This window comes from Vicugna pacos, chromosome 6 (assembly GCF_048564905.1).
Source record: "Vicugna pacos chromosome 6, VicPac4, whole genome shotgun sequence".
NCBI classification, from domain to species: Eukaryota; Metazoa; Chordata; class Mammalia; order Artiodactyla; family Camelidae; genus Vicugna; species Vicugna pacos.
The window spans coordinates 42,300,144-42,319,453 of NC_132992.1; the positions used below are offsets into that span (position 1 = coordinate 42,300,144).

At 33.6% G+C, this 19,310-nt stretch overlaps 1 protein-coding gene and 1 long non-coding RNA gene across 5 annotated transcripts in view; one reads left to right on the top strand and one right to left on the bottom strand.

Moving 5' to 3' along the window:
- RALGAPA1 (Ral GTPase activating protein catalytic subunit alpha 1) overlaps positions 1 to 19,310 on the bottom strand; it is a 212,859-nt gene that overhangs the window by 13,151 nt on the left and 180,398 nt on the right. For all 4 annotated transcript variants that reach the window (XM_072962928.1, XM_031678941.2, XM_006212752.4 and 1 more), the window contains exons 37-38: positions 18,185 to 18,343; positions 16,592 to 16,719 (exon numbers count right to left, since the gene is read on the bottom strand). In XM_072962928.1, coding sequence (XP_072819029.1) covers positions 16,592 to 16,719; positions 18,185 to 18,343 — 287 coding nt within the window. The remainder of the gene's footprint in view (positions 1 to 16,591; positions 16,720 to 18,184; positions 18,344 to 19,310) is intronic.
- LOC140696890 (uncharacterized) lies at positions 1,833 to 8,018 on the top strand. The gene is made up of 3 exons (XR_012073511.1): positions 1,833 to 1,873; positions 6,848 to 6,968; positions 7,826 to 8,018. It is a non-coding gene; the product is annotated as an uncharacterized lncRNA (long non-coding RNA).

The window sequence follows — 19,310 nt, forward strand, 5'->3', positions numbered from 1 at the left end:
GAGTCCACAAACAAGGTGCTTTTTGTGATTGAGATGATAATAAAGTTTCAAACAGAGATGTTAGCATCTGCAATGGTAACCATAATCCAAACGGTTAATTCCCATATCTCCTTATAATAGGCCAGACACTTATTCCATAAAAGGCAGCTCTCTAGGGAAGAGTTATTAGTAACTATAAATTGAGCGGCATACACAAACTTGATGACTAACAACAACAGGATAGCTCAAGCTATATTTTGACTGTGAGTGCATGTTGCCATTGGCACTGAAATGACCAAAACTGAAATGGCTGAGATAAAAAGGTGATGGTAAACTTACAAATTCAGAATAAAATTTAAAGTACAAGTCTAAGCTGAATTAAGATTTTTGTTGCAAATCTAAAACAAACCAAGCCAAAACTAGCTAATAAAAAGCCACTTGATGAAGGAGACTTTTAACTGGTAGGAATCTTTGATGCAGAACTAGCCAATCAAAAGAAATAACACACAGGTGCTGCAATCACAGCAATATAATTATCCACTAATCCTCTTCCTACTTTCTGCAGAAGCAGAAAAAGAGGGAAAGAATATTACTATTCTAAAAATAATAAAAGGGAACGAAATGTTTTCTATAGCATAAATAAACAGTTTAAACCTAATCTGTACTTCATTAATATGAAATTAACATCATTATTCATTTTAAGGAACTACTTTTGATTTTTATGTATGAAATTATTTATGGCCCTCTGTCACTGCATCCAGACCAGCTGTCATGAAACCAAGGTTCAATTTCAGCCCATTTCTGGAAAGAGGTGCATGGATTCTCTGTGCCACAGTTTACCTGAATGTTAAATGGGGATACTACCACCTGCTCCTATTTATGTCATAGGGGTGTTGAAGATAAAGGATATAAATTCAGGGTAACCCCAAAGTCCCCCTACATCTGTGCTGACAAAAGTTTGACTTTTGACTCAAGTATTTGTAAACAGCAGGTGCTGTCTCCATGAGGACAATTTTCAGTATTGATTTAAGAAATGTATCTGTATTCATGTACAAGAAATCTTTGATAATATGTCTTGTTTATGATATATACAGAGGAACTTTTGACTTATAAGAGAAAACTCGATTTCTCATGAGAAAAAAGACATTATATGAAGAAAAGAGACTGCAAACAGTATATTATAGTATCCTTTTTCCAATTTTACTAATGATAGGGAGAATGTACTCACTAATGTAAAGGTAGATTTGGTTTTAAGGAAGCAACAACTCTTCATTCTCCACAATAATTTCCTTAATAATATAATGTAATTTTGAACTGCTTTTGCAGTTAGAAAAGGCAAAACCTTTAGTTTTGTGATCACTAATTCTGTGGCACAACCCAGGAGGTTGTATAAACACTTAGGTCAAGTGTAATTTGTGACTAGTCTCATAGAAACAGAAATATGTGGGTGTGTATGTATATGTATGTTTATGTGTATATGTATATATATCATACATAGTAAGAATGAATATACAGTATACTTTTTCATAAAAAGGAGTAATGAAAATTTTAACTGTAAGCAGACATCAGAGGCATATCACTGCTTAATTAATTACCTCTTAAATTCAATTTTAATGTTTTCTTTCCTAAACCAGAAAAGAAAAACCTACTGGCTCCTTTTTAAGCAAAAGCAAAGCATGAAGTGTTTATATCTGTGCTTAACATCATAGCCTCAGGGATTTAAGGCCCATTCTGAATTCCTAATTTAGTAAGCACTTGCCTATACTCATATTTCTATGGTTTCTTTGCAGTTTTAGCAGTTAGGAATTTCATCTCCCTTCTCTGTATAGAAAATTCCAAGAACAGTAACTGTAGGAAGAGAGAGAGTTTTGCCTGCTGACTTAGAAAACTTTCTGTGAGTACTACTTACAAAATTCACAAAGTTTGGAAGGTGGTTGGTAGCTTGAAACTGGCTATGGTGGGAGTTTTCACATCATAGAATTCAATAAATGCCACAAACTGGGCCTCCTCCTGCTCTCCAGAGCCAGTTGTTAAACACCAAGAGAGCCTCTTTCCTCATGCTTGTTCTCCTAATAAACTAGTGGAGAGGCTAATGTCTGGGGGCAGAGGCCTTGTCTCTCTATCTTTATATCTACAGCACCTAACACAGTAGTACTCAATGACAGTTTATAGAAGGAATGAATAAAGTTGGTTTGACAGCTGATTAGGAGACTTATGCAGACAGTCCCCTTCCTCTGATTGCAACTTGGCTCCCCAGAGGCAAATCCTTTGGGGCAAATATAGTTGGGACTTTCCTAGGACTGAATTTAGAGTTTCAATCTTGTGAGGAACACTTTGATTCTACCCTATCCTTAATCTTGCTGATCTTCTTTGGAAGAAGAAAAAGTGAATAAAGCACAATGTATACATGTGTAAGGTATAACATTAGAAGAAAGCTGATATTAACTTCTCAAAAAATTTTAACAATTGCCTACAGAAGAAATTCTGTAAGTGTTGAGAGTAATTACAACTCATTACAACTTAGCATTGAAATAAATATTCTGCTCCACTGGTTGTGACAATTTTTAAAATGTTCATATATTCTACAGTATGAGACAACAAATTTAGTTAAATGAATTCTTTTCATTTAAGTGGCCATCTGTACAGAGGGTGGAGAAAAGGGAAGAAACCGAGAAAATCTCTATATAAAATCAAATGAAGGTTTCTTTCAAAATCATTTTAGGCAGATTTCCAAAACTGCTCTGTACACCACTACAGGTAAAAATATCCTTGAAAAATAATACTTGGAAATTTAAATATTTAAGTTTTTAAAAAGGCCATGTTGAGGGGGTTGATCCCAAGGCATCATTTATTGAGAATATTTTAGGACACTGTGACCTAGAGGAATGATACAACAGTGATCTACCAACATTACTTTCAGGAGACTTAGCAAAATCGGCAAAATGTTTATTCAGCAATAACCCTTGCCTCAAAGGAGAACAGAGATATGCTCAGAAAAACAAAGCTGCTGACTAGTAGAGCTGGGACTAGAAGCTTGGTCACTTAATAGTCCAGTGCTCTTTCTACATATAGTCTCAGTGATCTGGGTTTTATATGGAGAGAAAAAAGGGTATAAAAGCCATTTTAGTTAGTGCAAGATGGTCAACACAATGACCATTAGCTTAAGTTCTAGGATTGGCAATTTTGGAAAAATGTTTATAAAACAGGATATCATACTGTAGTATAGTAAAATTCCATGGCATGCTATAAAATAAAAATGAGAAATGTCGTATTTGGCTTTTCAGTTCTAAAAGGCCTTGAGATATCTTCAGACATTCTGAGGCAGTATTATTACACAGGGTCTTGAAAAAATAATAAAAAAAAAGAATTTTATTGAGATATAGGATATAGGTAGATATATTTTGTAAGTACACCTCAAGAATTTCATGGCTATTATTATCAATAGTAAAGCAATATATTTCTCTGAAATATACAGGGCAATTACATATCCCATTGGACTAACAGGCACTGCTCATTTATAAAAGTAAACTATTGTTTACTTTATAAAGAAGATCTAGTAAGCTAACACTCCATTTATTTCCTAGAGTAGCTAATTAAGAATCAAGCAGTCTAGTTCATATACAGCAAAAATTCCCCCAAATAATAGCATGAATCTTGGTATTGTTTGCATTAATGTTAACAGAAATTCTTCTGAAAATCTGCAACAGGTTATGACAAATTATTGTGTATGATTATACGATGCCTTATATTAAAGACATTCTTTAGTAGTTGATACTATCTACACCATGAAGGAAAAGCTGTGATTTGTCAAGTAGACAAAGATGGGCTTTAATCCATCCTTTTAACCATACTGCCAACTCTATATTGTTTTCACTGCGTCTCAATTAGGAGACAGGCAGGACACCTGGTACTTCTTTATCTAAGTCCCATGGGCTGCCAGATGACTCAAAATCCGTAACAGGTGCTAAGGCACTGTGAGGATAGTCCTATTATTGAAGGCTGGAGTTGAATAAAATTTGGACCATATATAATTGCTCATAAGTCAGTCAATTACTAAATGAAAACATTAAGCAAAAAGTTGATAAGCCCAATTCTACCAAAGTTAATGTAAATACATTTAAAAAGATTAACCTTAAATAAATAGGATTAAAAACTTAAACCTACCTAAAGGTTCTGAAAATCCTCCCTGATTTAATAATCCAATAATCATTGGTGGCTTCTAAAAAGCACTAACATGATTATCAAATATGTATATTATCTATTACACTTTCATGAAAGTTGTATACAGTAAAGCATTTAAAAGAAAAACTAAGTTACCTGGATTTCAAATTTAATGAAATTAAAAATATGGACTCTCCTCTCATTCTTGATATCACCTACTTGAAAATGTTATTAATAATGAGACTTTCATCATCAACAGGGAACTGCTTCAGAATCACTAATAGAGTAAGAATTTAAAAAATATTGGGGGAGACTAGAAAAAAATCACTCTGTGTTGTTCCTTTTAGGAACAAAAATTTCAGTACATTAAAGTTGAGGAAATGAATGTCTTTGTTTGAACTAAATACTAAACTTGGGTTCTGTCAGAAGATTGCAAAAAGGAAAAAAATAACTAAGTGAAATTTTACAGTGTACAATTACTTAAGTGTTATCTCTACCTAAATGTGTACTAACTTAATTAAGATTTTGTTTAAATGCTGTAATTATCAGGAGTACAAAAAAAGTGATTTACTATCATGGTAAGTAGTTACAAAGTACAGCAAACTGTCATTTAAGACAGTGTTGTAGAATCTATGATAAACAGTATATTGGCTTAAACTAATGCACTATATGCCCCCAGGGAATAATAGGTTCAGAGACTGGATTTTAACATCAAAATCTACCCATTAATCTTGACTTAACTATAATCTATGCTGCAGTAAAAGGAAGAATGGGCATTCAATGAATTACTGTTTTTGAAATATTGCACTGGTGTCCATTTACTAAAATAATTTAAGGGGACACGAAGAGAGAATACTAGTAAATTTTGCACACTGTTACTAATTTTACAAAACATGCATTTGATTTTCCCTCAGTTTAACAAGAACATCCCATTTAAAAAAATTATAGATTAAATTTTTTTCCTTAAAATATTTCTCCCTGATCCTATGAAAGGACTTATTGCATAAATTATAATAGTATAGTAGTATAATTTAGTCAACTTAAATTATGCTGAAAAAGAATCGTCTATGGAAATATACACTGTAGGCTTAGGATCCTGGGGGCAGAAATAAGCTTTAATTTTTTAAGCTGTAGATCATTATTTCTTTACATCAGAACCACCAACTGCCTGATTAGATTGACTAGGAGAAAACGGAAAGGCCAAGAGTAGTGTTTATAAAATATCACAGCATAGAGTGCTTCAGATAAAAGGAAACAAGCCTCACATTTAAAAAAGATACCCAAAACAGAATTCAAGGAGAGAAAGATAATCATATAGGTATCAGCTATTCATTTCAATGATAAGTCCAGTTTTTAACCTTAAGATCTGCGGAGTGGATTATTTTAGCATTCGTAATTATTACGCATAAATTAATTTACATTTCTACATTAATATAGCATATTTGTATTCAGATGATATTTGGGGAATCTAAAAAGCACAGCATAAAGGAAATTAAGCCAAATCTGTCTTTAACATTATCTGATATATAAACTGTGGTGGTTTTAATTCACTTTCTCTCATTGTAAATTTTTATGAACATAAGCATTATTTTCATCTAAACATAAAAATTTGCTCTGCTATAATCTAGTGGGCTGAAAACAGATAATGGCATGTTAACAAGGAATTACTACAGGTGGTTGCTTAAATATATTTATTTGCTTTCTTTATGATACTAGGTATGTGCTAAATACAAGTCAACACTCCTATCAAGAGAATAAGTAAATGTAGAAACATCAATTCTACAACAGCTATTTTTGCTTCTTTCTTTTTTCTGAACAGCAATTAGTAAAGCTACCCCTTCCCCTCCTCCCTAGTGCCGTCAAGCTGTTCAGAGCAGTTTGCAATTCGACAATGGTACCATTGTGAATGCTCTCTGGGCTTCCTTCCCACAGAGAGTTAAATGGGCAGTTCCTGCTGCCCATGATTGGTGTCCAGTGAAATAATACTCAAGAGCCAGGTTTTATCAGCTTCACGCCAAAGAAGTGAAGCCAGGGAACCCAAGCCTTCATATCATACTGGACCATATGCCAACCCTGATGGCCCAAAGGTTTATCACTAAGAATCAGGATCCATCATGTCCCTTGTGAAATTTCACTTCACATACCTTATGTGAAATGCAAAGCTTCACTAAAAACAGAACCTTCTTTACAATTGGCATGAACAGATGGACGGTAACAGTGGTTTGGCAAGCAAAAGTTAAGATTTAAATAGGCTGTATTCTAGTGTTTGAGAGGAAAAGCAGTTAGAAGAAAATGGGGAGATTTGTGACCCATAGTTTAATTTTAATTCCATTATTGAGTTATTAAAAATTCAATAGCAGAATCTCTTACTTTTGGTGAAAGGAAAAGGATGGATTATAAGCACTGCAATTCCTATGTTAAACAAGGTTAGACTAATTTCAGCTTTATAGCTTTCATTCTTTTCTCTCTGAAATCCCCAAACAGCATCTGAACTACTGATGTTTCTATATTTAAACAAAGACTAGAATAAAACTCACACATTATGTAGTAGGTGAGGTGAATAATAATGTGAGCATACCACTGTGCCTTCACCACTAATATCGACAACATAAGGGTTTGATAGGAAAAAAAAAAATCCCTGTTCAAGCAAAGGCCAGAAGTTAATAAAGACAGAAGCAGAGAAACTTTAAGTTTTGTTGTTTTTAAGGAACAGCTTGACTATCACCTGAAAGAGTTCTCCTGTATTCCTTCTGGTACACTATGATATAACCCAAATGTCTAGATTGGCATGTATGGACCATACTGTCACACTGGATTTGACAAAACAGGTAAGATGGTGGTAGTGCTCTCTCTTCCTTTGCTATTTTTGCTAAGAAACCAGAATAGGATAAAAATGCTTCATTTGTCAATAATGTGTAAAAGTATAATAGTAATGTAAAAGCATAATACTGTATAAAAAGTACTTTGCAGGAAAAGTTGTAAAGGACTGTTATGCAAGAATGAAGAGTATCATAAAACTTAAGAATTATGAAAATCTCAAGTGCTCTTTTTTAAATGGCAAATATGTATAAATATTATCAAACATTGAGAGAACTTACTCATTAAGAAAAATAACACTAGCTATTACTGCACAACTAATTAAAAAAATACTTTATTTAAATACTCATCTAATAAACTTATTTCGGAAAGGCTTTTACTAGAAAAGAAACAATACATTCATTATTTAAATACTAACCTAAAGAAAAATAATACATTCAAGCTGTGTTCTACCATTCAACATCTAAAAACTATGTAAGAGCACAAGGAGGATTTACTTTAGACACTGGTTGCTATGTTACTGGCAGTAACATTAGAAAACTAAACTTACGTTGGTTTTCTTCCTGCTTGACTACCATCTGGTTTTGAACTACTTGATCGTCATCAGCTACTACTATTCCCTTTGCTTTACACCACCCAGCAGTGTGAAACCCCTTGCATTTCTTGACCACATCACACTTTCAGCCTTCCACGCCCATTTTCTACCCCTGAGAAGCTCTTCCCTGGCCCTGTCTGTAAAGTCCCATGTGCCTTTGAAGTAATAAGTGAAAGAACATAGTTCCCTGGTGAAGCCATTCCTACTTTCCTCTTCTCCGCTATCCTCTCCCACTTCAGTAAAATTAATCACCGTTTCTATCCTTCTCTGTAGGTATCACTATTGCTGGATTCTTCAGACTGTACCTCACTCGCTCACTCACTCATTCACAGGGCTCTTTCTCTCTCCTGCACCAGAGTGGAGAAGCTTCTTGAAAGCAGTGGTTGTCTTTCTATTCCTAGCTTTTCTCTCACAGTGCCTCCTATACAGTCAGTAATCAATAAATAATTGATGAATAAAAGAAAGATCCAAAATTGCTTGGTGATCTTTTTTTGGGTGAAGAAATATGGCCTTTTAAAATTACTTAAATTTATCATTAGTGCATTAAATTTTTGGTATAGAATAAAAAATTTAAATGTCTCTAGAATTAATACAGTGATAATAGGAATATAAGTTGGTGATGTAATGAAGTCATTTTCGTGAGCTCCCATAGTTTAAATATAAGAAAATTATTAAAGGTCTATATTAGTAAAAGATCATCTGTAGAGAACATTGAGATGATGCTACTTTCAGACATATTGGTTCAATTCCATAGAATAAATTTCATTATTATCAAAAATTTATTACATATCAGAGATTTATATTTATTACCTTTACATCGTTTTGAAATGACACAGGCAGATCTGATATACCAAAACTAACATCTTTATAAAGTTATGTAATAAAATATTTCCACAGTGATCGTAAGGAAACCTCTCAAAATACCTATAACATCATCAATAGGCATATATATTGCCACTGCCTGAAAAGAATAGCGAGTAAATTAAAATTAATGTAGTAAAGACTATATTAGAGTCACGATGGAGATGTTGCATGTATTCAGGTCCCCTGTTTAAATAGTTACTCTGATGTGTACACAGGCTGTAAGGTTTGGCAGTAAAAATCCAGGCCATGGGGATGTTAAATCACAAGGTTACAGCCAAAAAAATCTTCAATAGCAATGCCCATGTCTTTAACTCAGGAGACTTAAATGCTCCCAATACAGAGCAGACTGTTAGCTAAGAATATTTGACTGTTCTCGGTCCTAGTACAATAATTAGTATTCAAAGGTGCAGGCTGCAAGCATTTCAAAAGCCCCAAAACCTGGACCACTTAGTTGGTGAGACATTTTATTTAAAGAATCCTCTTCTGAGGCACAAATGGCCATAACCATAGTTCTCAGAGTATCTGTCCATTAAATTTAAAACTTTCATTTAGACAGTATGCTGAACAAGCAGCACTAACAAGATACTGAGAACTCCTAATGTGATCACTGATGGTGCAGAGGTTCAAGAAGTAAAATTAAAGACCTCAGCAGAGTCTAGACTCCTGTAGCTACGCCCACTGCTCTCCTGTGGCTACCACCTTCCTTACCATTCAGGAAGAAGTGTGAACATTTAGGGCTGTAGTCATGTGCTGCTTCCTTTCCTGGGATGGGGGGTGGGGTGGGGTGGGTAGGAGCAAACTCACCAAACTCTACTCTCCCCAAGACGTCTGTCATTGTCATCAAGTCACAGGTGTATTAGCTGTTTTCTCCTTAACAGATTCTCTCTCCCCCTTAGAAACAGAGGGAAAAACCTGATTATTGATCTCTGAAAATATCTTCTTTATAAACTATAATGCCCTCTAATAAAGATATATTGATTAATCAGTCAAAATACAAAACCCTTGTGTGTGTGTGTGCTATTCTGGCTTGTTCATGTATCAGAGGCAATTTTTGCTGCTCCTAGGTTTCCTTATCTATCCAGCATGCTCTTACACTTGTAGCCTAGTGTACCACAAATTACAACAACAACAAAGTGAACTTACCATTAAAAGTACATTGGCTGTATAGCACAGGAAACTATATTCAGTATCTCATAGTAATTTATGGTTAAAAAGAATATGAAAATGAATATATGTATGTTCCCATATGACTGAAGTATTATGCTGCACACCAGAAATTAACACATTGTAAACTGACTCTATACTTCAAATAAAAACATTAAGAACCCCCCCCAAAAAGTACCCTGGCAAATGAACAGAAATTTTGTTAGAGAAAAAAATGAATAGTTAAGAATCCATTCATCCATAAATTCATTTACTCTGTACTACAACTAATCACTAGCTACCTATCTCTGTTAGAAGTTAGTGAAACCAGGATAAGTAAGACTTCTTAACACGTGCACATACATGGTAAATCATCTAACAAAATGTTATGAGGCAGTGTGCTGCTTAGTGAAAAAAAAATTTGTTTTACATAGTTATTTCATTTGGGTCATGCAGAATGAGTATATTAGGTGGAAAAGAATAGAGAAAAGCATTCTTAGGGCAAAACCAGGGGCCTAAAAGAGGAGAAGGGCATTGAAGGATAAATAATATGTTTTAGCTGGACACATACCAGGTGTCCCGGGTGTGGTGGGAGTTGAGATGAAGGATGGGGGAACAGAGCTGTGAAGTAGTACATGTAGGTTTGACAAAAGTACAGTGAGAACTATGAGGCTGGGAGGGTAAGTGAACAAGAATTGCTTGCAGGTAGCCCAAGAATTTAGATAAGAATTTCAATAAGTCAAGAGCCATCACAAGTCTTTTAACATAGACTTGTGTTTCAGAAGCATATTTCTAGTGTCAATGTAGAGGATAATAATGATAACAGCATCAACTACCAGGCAGCCACCATTTTCTGAGCTCTTGCTACATTACAGACAGGATGCTTAGTGCTTCATGTGGATAATCTCGTTTAATCCTTACAACAATCCTGAGTTTGGGGCTCTTTTTACAGATTAAGTGAAAATTAAACATAAAGACAGTGACACACTTAATAAGTGGTTCTGGACTCTGAAGCCCATGCTGATTTCCCAACAGTCAGCTTCTACATTTTAAAATATAATTAATTTACAATTAAGGATAGTCTATACTTGTCAATGTTATCTTCTGAGGAAATGACCTACAAAAGACAGTACTGATATAAAATTATGTAGTTTCTCAACAAACTCACTTTCTTCTAACATGAAATGGCAGCAATATTGATGGGCCTCCCTAAGAGGTTTTATAATGTTCTTCACAATGAATGGCAAACTGCATTAGTGGAGCCAATCAATTACATTTCATTTCATTTTGGCTCTCATACTTTTGCAACAGGTTCTTTACATTTGAGTAGTAGAACTGCAGGGATAACAAACTGTGACTAATTGAAGAATGATCATTGACTTCTGGTAATTTGTCTGATAAAGTTGAACAGAAACCCAATTCTGGCATTTACGAAAAAGTCAAATCTAAACAGATTAGAAGAAATCAAATAATATTGGTTTGGTAGGAAAGAATATTAAGCCTAGGAAGAAAGTGTCTTTTTAAAGATATATTTAATTCTGTAACATCCCCCATATTATATACTTCAGAATTATTACATATGTATTATACACATGAGCCTCAAAATATAAATTATAAGAATTACAACAGATACACTGCAGTCCATTTACTCAAATCTCACCCTTTGAGGCCCAGATTTTCCATGCATTCTTCCCTGGTTTTCTTACTCCAAAGTAATAACCTATTCCCTGGAACTCCCATAGCATTTTATTTATAACCCTAATGTGACATATTTTATCTTGTGTTATAATTATTAATGTATATATTAATTATCTCCCCTATTAAATTATAAGCTTATTGAAGACGAGATTACCATCTGATTTGTCTTTGCCTCTCTCAAAATCTTTGCCATTATCATATAAGTAATCAATAAATATTTTTGATAGAAGACAAACAGTACAGTTCTATCTTTTGACCTGGTGGTGGTTTAACTATATTTATCATTTAGTATCATATAGTATATTTGGGGTTTACATACTTTTTTCAAGTTATATTTTGTAGTAAGAAAGGTTAATAAGAAAAATTTAAAATTAGGACAAGGGAGATGGTTAATTTTATGACAATTTAGCTAGGCCATGGTACCCAATTTTTGGCCAAACACCAGCCTAGATGTTGCTGTGAAGGTATTTTTTAATATGTAATTACCATATAAATCAGGAGAAAAGTAAATCAGACTATTCCCCATAATGTGGGTGGGTCTCATCCAATCAGTTGAAGGCCTTAAGAGAAAAGACTGAGGTCTCCAAAGAAGGAATTCTATCTCCAGATGCCTTCTGACTCAGACTGCATCAACTCTACCCAGGAACTCCTTCAGATTTCGGACTTGCCAGTACTCACAATTCTGTGACCCAATTCTTTACAATCAATCAATCTTTACGTATGTATGTATGTATGCATGTATGTATGTACGTATGTATATATGTGCATACGTACGTATGTACACACATCCTACTGACTGTTTCTCTGAGAACCTGAACACACCATGACTATATACTGTAACTTCTGAAAATTTCTATGTATAATCTCACTAAAAAAGAAACAGAAACAGTACATTTATGATAGCTACACACTTAACATTTGTACATAGTCAAAATGTCTGTAGGATCAAAACAAAGAACTAACTTTAAAATTTTTATTTAAGGAACAATCATGATAGCTAAGATCATGAAATTAATGCTTTGGAATTATTCCCACTGCAAAAAAGCCAGAAACAACAAAAAGCCCCCAAACCCCACCAAAACACATGCACACACTCTCTCTCTCTCAACAGGTAACTAATAAATTGATGGCTAAGATCAACCTGAAATACCCCTCAGGTCCAGTGGTTACCCAGAATGTGCCTAATCTTCCTCCTCAGTGTTGCATTTCAATTCTAACTGCATGATCAAACCAACAAATTGAGCTTGGGACAAAAAAAAAAAGCACCTAGATGACAAAGTCAGAGGTTGCAAGAAAATGCTTTTCATGTACAAGTAATGCAAGAAATGACAAGTGAAGTGAAGGAGAGGTTTCAAAGCTTGAAAGACAGTCATCAATACTGACAGATTACTGTAATTCTGGCTGCCAGCATGATCGATTTGGGCAGCATATGACAATCAATATTGTCCTCATTTAGTGAACAACATTAGATTCACAGATACAGAAGATGTTCCTAAGGTAAAATTTAAACTGTATTTAATGATCATAAATAGCACAATTTATGCTGTGGAATCTTAGTGGGTACTTTTATTGGGCATAAAATAACTGAAACAGCAATATAATTATCCAAATATAATTGAGTTTATTACATATTCTTTTGCCCCTTCATTTCTCTTATGAGAATTAAAATAGTAACTCTGATGGTTTTCAAAGCCTACTTCTATCTCAATTTTTGTTGTAATTTCTCTTGTTTTATCTGTCTGTTTTAGACTGCATGATTTTTTCCTTAATGAATTGTCAAAAATTCCTTCTGAATTTGTCAAAAACATGCACTTAAAATTTATTATATTTGTGAAATATGTATTTGTTATTTAAAATTAAAGAACATTTGTATTTCAGTATCTTAAAAACACCTAGTTGTAATTTATTGTATAAGCTTTCATTTAAAAATCAAGGAATCCACCTATATGAAGTCATTTCCCCCAACATTTAGAATTAATACAGAACTTTGTGAATCTCTGTGAAAGATGACTACATGTTCTTCAGATGAGCAAAGGCTAGGAGAATCTCTACTATATACCTAAACAGTATGGGAAAATAATTTCTATATAGCTTTTAAATTCAAGCTTCTAAGTCAAGAAAAATGTTTGATCTGTCTGATTTACTATTTTTACTTTGAGTGTTCCAGAAGTGGTTTTGCTCACAGAAATTGCTCACACTTGCTGTGTAAACAAACTGTTCATGTTTACTGTTTTCATCTGAAATTCTCTCTCTTCATCTTAGAATTTTCCCCAATGTGGTATCTATTAACGTCTCAGCAAGATTAACTATTAAGAACTTCATGAAGCAGGCCTGAAAATCCAATCCAATCAATTAACTGACCAACCAACCAAACATAAAAACCCAATTAGGCAATTCCTTGGTGTTGGGTAAAGTTGTTTTATATTGACTATAATTTTTACACATAACAGAATTAATCACGGCACAAAATAATGTACCTTATTTCATTTACTAGGCACATCCAAATTCATTATCTCATTTATTCTTCACAACAATTCTAAGATGTGTATTAGCACCTTTTTTACAGATAAAGAAAGTTAGGTTTAGATATTCTGTGACTGGACCAAGATCACAAGGTAGACTTCTAGTTAAAATCAATGTTTTCTAACTGCAAATCCAGCTATCATACCTCTGCAAATCTGAAAAAAAGTTCTCAAAAGTATGAATTTAGCCATAGGAAATAGAAAATTAAGCCATATCCTCAAACTTTTAATTGGCATACTTTAACTACTGGGTAAGGTGTGCTTCTTATATATTATTTGTATCTCAGGCCAGAAATAGTTTTTGTTAGCTCAATAAAATGAGTTCCTGTAAACACAAGAGGTAAACAGAGTTTTGTATTACAATCTAATCTCTCTCGCCACTTTCCCGAAAGATTTAAGGCATTCTTTCAACTGTGTCTTAGAAGAAATAATGAGCTCAAACAACTTAATAAGAAAAAAACAAACCACCCAATCCAAAAATGGGCAGAAGACCTAAACAAGCAATTCTTCAATGAAGACCTACAAATAGCCAATAGACACATGAAAAAATGCTCAGTATTGCTAATTATCAGAGAAATACAAATCCAAACTAATGAAGTATCACCTCACACCAGTCAGAATGGCCATCATTCAAAAGTCCACAAACAAATGCTGGAGAGGGTGTTGAGAAAAGAGAACCCTCCTACACTGTTGGTGGGACTGTAGTGTGGTGTAGCCATTATGGAAAACAGTATGGAGATTCCACAAAAGACTAAAAGTAGACTTACCATGTGATCCAGCAATCCCACTCCTGGGCATATGTCCAGAGGTAACCTTAATTCAAAAAGATACATGCACCCCCAATGTTCACAGCAGCATTATTTACAATAGCCAAGACATGGAAACAATCTAAATATCCATCAACAGATGACTGGATAAAGAAGTTGTGGTATATTTATACAATGGAATACTACTCAGCCATAAAAAAGAATAAAATAATGCCATTTGCAGCAACATGGATGGCCCTGGAGATTGTCATTCTAAGTGAAGTAAGCCAGAAAGAGAAAGAAAAATACCATATATCACGTATATGTGGAATCTTAAAAAAAAAAAAAAGACAAACTTATTTACAAAATAGAAAACAGGCTCACAGACATAGAAAACAAACTTATGGTTACCAGGGGGAAGGGAGTGGGAAGGGATAAACTGGGAGTTAGAAATTTGCAGATACTAACTACTATATATAAAAGAGATAAACAACAAGTTTATACTGTATAGCCCAGGGAACTATATTCAATATCTTATAGTAACTGATGGTTAAAAAGAATATGAAAACAAATATATGTATGTTCCTATATGACTGAAATATTGTGCTGTACACCAGAAACTGAGACATTATAAACTGTCTATAATTCAATAAAAATATATTAAAAAAGAAACTGACACCATTGTAAACTGACTATAATTCAATAAAAATATATTAAAAAAAAAGAAATGGTGGAGAACACTAACTTCAAGATGACTATCAGGATCAGGGGAAGTGTAAAGAGGTAAAGGTCAGAAAGAAGTCAACTTCAGTAGAGCTGACAATGTGGATTAAGTTAGTTTATAGCTAATAATCTGGATATTACTTATAAGATTAGCTACCTTTCTAGAGACAGGAAATAATAAGTTGAACCCTTACATTTCAAAAACAATGACCATGTCAAATCTGAGTTTTCAACTTAAAGTGAAGATACAACTGCCACAAGTAAGAAATGGAATATAAGTGTCATTAACTATAATCAATGTAACATGCATGATCCACCTATAATTCCATTCCAGTGTCAGAATGTGACAAAATACATAGGAATCAGATTGCATAAATCAATCTTCACTTAGAGAAGTAATGTATGCAGCAGATTTATGATAAATCCATTTCACATGGTAAAGGACATAGGATATTTAAAAAACCCTCCCTGTAAAGCTTAACATCTGCAGTTTATTATGTGAATGAAAAATAACCGAAATGTTTTTAATCACATATAAAATGTATATGGAAAGACAAATCCATTTTAGAAAGGAATAGCAAACAATTTAAAATTTAAAATTGTGTGCATAGTTCGTCCCAGGCACTGTTCTAAGATTTTTATACATATTGACTCAGTCAGTTCTCATACCACTACAGGCTAGATATTATTATCATTCTCATTTTATAGATAAGGAAATTGAGCCTGAGAGAGGTTAAATAACTTGCCCAAGTCTACATGGTTAAAGAAGTGGTGGCCAGCATTTGAGTCCAAGCACTCTGACTCCAGAAGCCATGTTGTCCTCTCCTACTTCTATGTCTCTGGTTATGTTGTTCTCTCTGCTTGGAATGCTCTTCTTAATCTCATTTACTTGATTAACTCTTATTCATCCTTCACGACTGGTTCAATATTTACATTTCTCAGAAGTGTTTCTTGATACCACCACCCCTTCCAGCTGAGATGCTCCTTGTTATTAAACTTCCAGAACAATCTTTGCACAACTCTATTACCACACATATACTGAAAACAGTGTATTTCCTCAACCGGATTGAGTACTTTGCGATGACTATTTCGATTATCTCTGCATCCAGAGTAGCAGAACGCCTAGTATATAATGGAGTGCTAATTAATTAATCAAAAATAAGTACTGATTAAAAGTGTATAAAAGAAAATGCATTATTCAAATATCGTAACTGCTTAAATACTGGGGAGGAACTCTATCATCAGTGTATCAATAAACAGAAACTCAAAGGTCTCACTTAACAACACATAAGTAGCAGTTCAGAAAGTAGACAGAGCAGAAAACACACTGTTAAAAAGGATACAAGTTTTGATACAATGGAATCAGTGATTTCAGAGCACGGCTTGCATTTATAGCTGTTGCTCGAACCATAATGGGTAGAACCTTTCCATTCACAATAGCACCATCAAAAAGTGGGCCAAAGAAGGGAACCTGAATGAGAAATCAGAACATAATTTTATACTCAAATTGGAGAAAAGTTGTAAATAAGAACAATCAAAACAGTTTGTATACAAAAAGGTTTCTGGTTCCGCTTCTGCTTTAGTTCTTCCTTTAGTAGAAATACTTTTTCAAATTCAATTCTTTTCCATGATGGGTCCATACTAGGACAATAAATAAACAAAAAATGCCAATGGACTACAGGTCTTCCATTCAAAAGAATTATGTGCTTCATGTAATTGACTAAATAATTTATACTATCTGCCAATTCTCAAATTTTTGTTGCCTCAATTATATACAAAAACCCAACACTGGAAATAAATTACTTTTCCTCCACTGAATAAACAGAGAAAAGATGCACATTTTTACAGTTAGCAAGTTAGTTTTTCATTATTTTTGTGTGATGCCAGCTTTACTACACAGTCTAATATGCTTTTATTATTTTACCACAGAACATAAAATATTTTTTATTTTATTATATAGTTTACTAGGAAAAAAATCTGTCATTTTTATCAGATGGCTGACAGTTTCAAAACATTCTATTTGAATATGGCTGGTAGAAATGGCAGCTGAAGGCAGAGACATGAGCTGTGGATAATTCAGTAAATATTTCAGGCTTTGTGGCCACATACTATCTCTGCTGTATATTCTTAAATTTTTTTTTAAAAAAGAAAAACCCATTAAAAAAGTAATAAAACATTCTTAGCTTGCAAGCTGTTACAAAAACAACATGAAGTAGGCTGTAGTTTGCTGACCTCTATTTTAGATGAATCCTAATAAAATCTGGCTATAAGCTTAAATTCATATATGGGAAACAATCCAATTCAAGAAACTCTAAAAATTCAAGATAAACTGTCAAAAAGTAGGTTTTCTATAAACTAAAAGCACTCAAAAGACGGACAGACAGACCCAAAATACTACCAAACTTTAACTGTTCTAGAAGAAAACACTTCTGCAGATTTTTCAGCCCTATCGTGTAAGACATCCATCTAGAACTACTTGGCTTTTTTTTTTTTACTTTGTAGAATTCTCATTTATTATGTAACATAACTAAAAAATCATGTAATCTTAACCAGATGTATCAACTAAAAATACAGGTATCATGCGTTCCTGTTCTAAAGGGAGTGATTACTTCTTACTGCGTCTTTTAGAAAACTGTATTCATCCTCTTAATAAAAGGTAAGTCTTAAGTCTTTTTTGTGAGCTTAATGTAAAGGATCTTCCACTCTGGCACTACCTGGTTTTCTCATATTTCAGTACAGTTTCTTTCTATTTTTCCTGCTTTAGCTCCTTCTAAACTAGACTCAGACGATTCATAGAGCTACAGTCTGTGCCTCACCTCCCCTTTCATTTTCATAACTTGATGGCTAACCTAATCCTTCTGAAAGAAGGAAAGAAACTCACAAAGCTGTACAGAATTTGAAATATATTATTAAAATGTAAGATAAGGAGTTCTTACCTCTGGCTTTTTCATTATCTGGATACTGAACATGTGATTTTTCATTGGATATATTACTATAAGGACATCACCAAATTCTGTAGGAATAATTCCTCTTCTGTAGTCTCTTGTATGCTCTGACCAAACAATGTGTACTTCATCATTTCCTAAATGTCTCAACTGGAAAACCAAGAAAAAAGTTCATAGTGCTTTAGAAAAGCCCTCTTGAGTACAGTCATAAAACTACTGACAACATACTATAAAAAGATTAAAAGGTAAAGAAATTAAAAATATTTTTAAAGCTTCATTTGATCATTTTTCACAACACAAAACACACTCAAAAAAAACATTAGGAGACACTGCATAAGACTAGATAATTTTCAACCGTCTATAGTCAATGTGCAACAGAGAAATTAGATTAAAAAAATTCACAGCCCAAATACTTTTCTTACCAGCAACTGCATCAATTCTCCATTACCAAAGATTGTTTTTAAGAGTATTTTTAAGAAATGATTAATTTAAGATTGTTCTTTTTTTCTGACCACACTCTGTAAGTGCTAACGAGTAGCGAAATAGTCTAACAGAGGCATTAGGAAGAGAAGTAAAAAAACTCATAAATTGGGTCATCACCTACTGAGTAAGAGAAAGTTGATTATATTTAGTTTAACAAATTTATTTCCAGGTTTTCTTTGCCTATGAGACTCTGCCTATGAAATTCTTCTACCCAGATTTCCTGAGATTAGTTAGACTCCCTCTAGGTGTTACTCAAATATCTGTAGTGCTTACAAAGGTGTTTTTGGCAATTAAAGTTAACATGATGATTACAATTATAAAAAAGCAAAGTATCCAAAAGTTGGATATCTAATGAACTATTAAGAAAAATGAACTTAATACCCATCAGTCTTAAGTTTTCTTCACAGAGATTATTGCATAAACATGTATTTTAATATATAATTTTGATTATCTTAGTATATGTATTGATTCTGCTACTGCAAACATCTGAATCCATTTTTTTGGATACCTATCTCACGTGGGTTTTTCTATTACGTTCAGATAACTAGACATATTGTATGCAGGGAAGTTTGGAAGAGAAAATTAGGATGTCATCAGTATTTTTATTATGGGCTAAGATTTTGGCAAGTTCTAT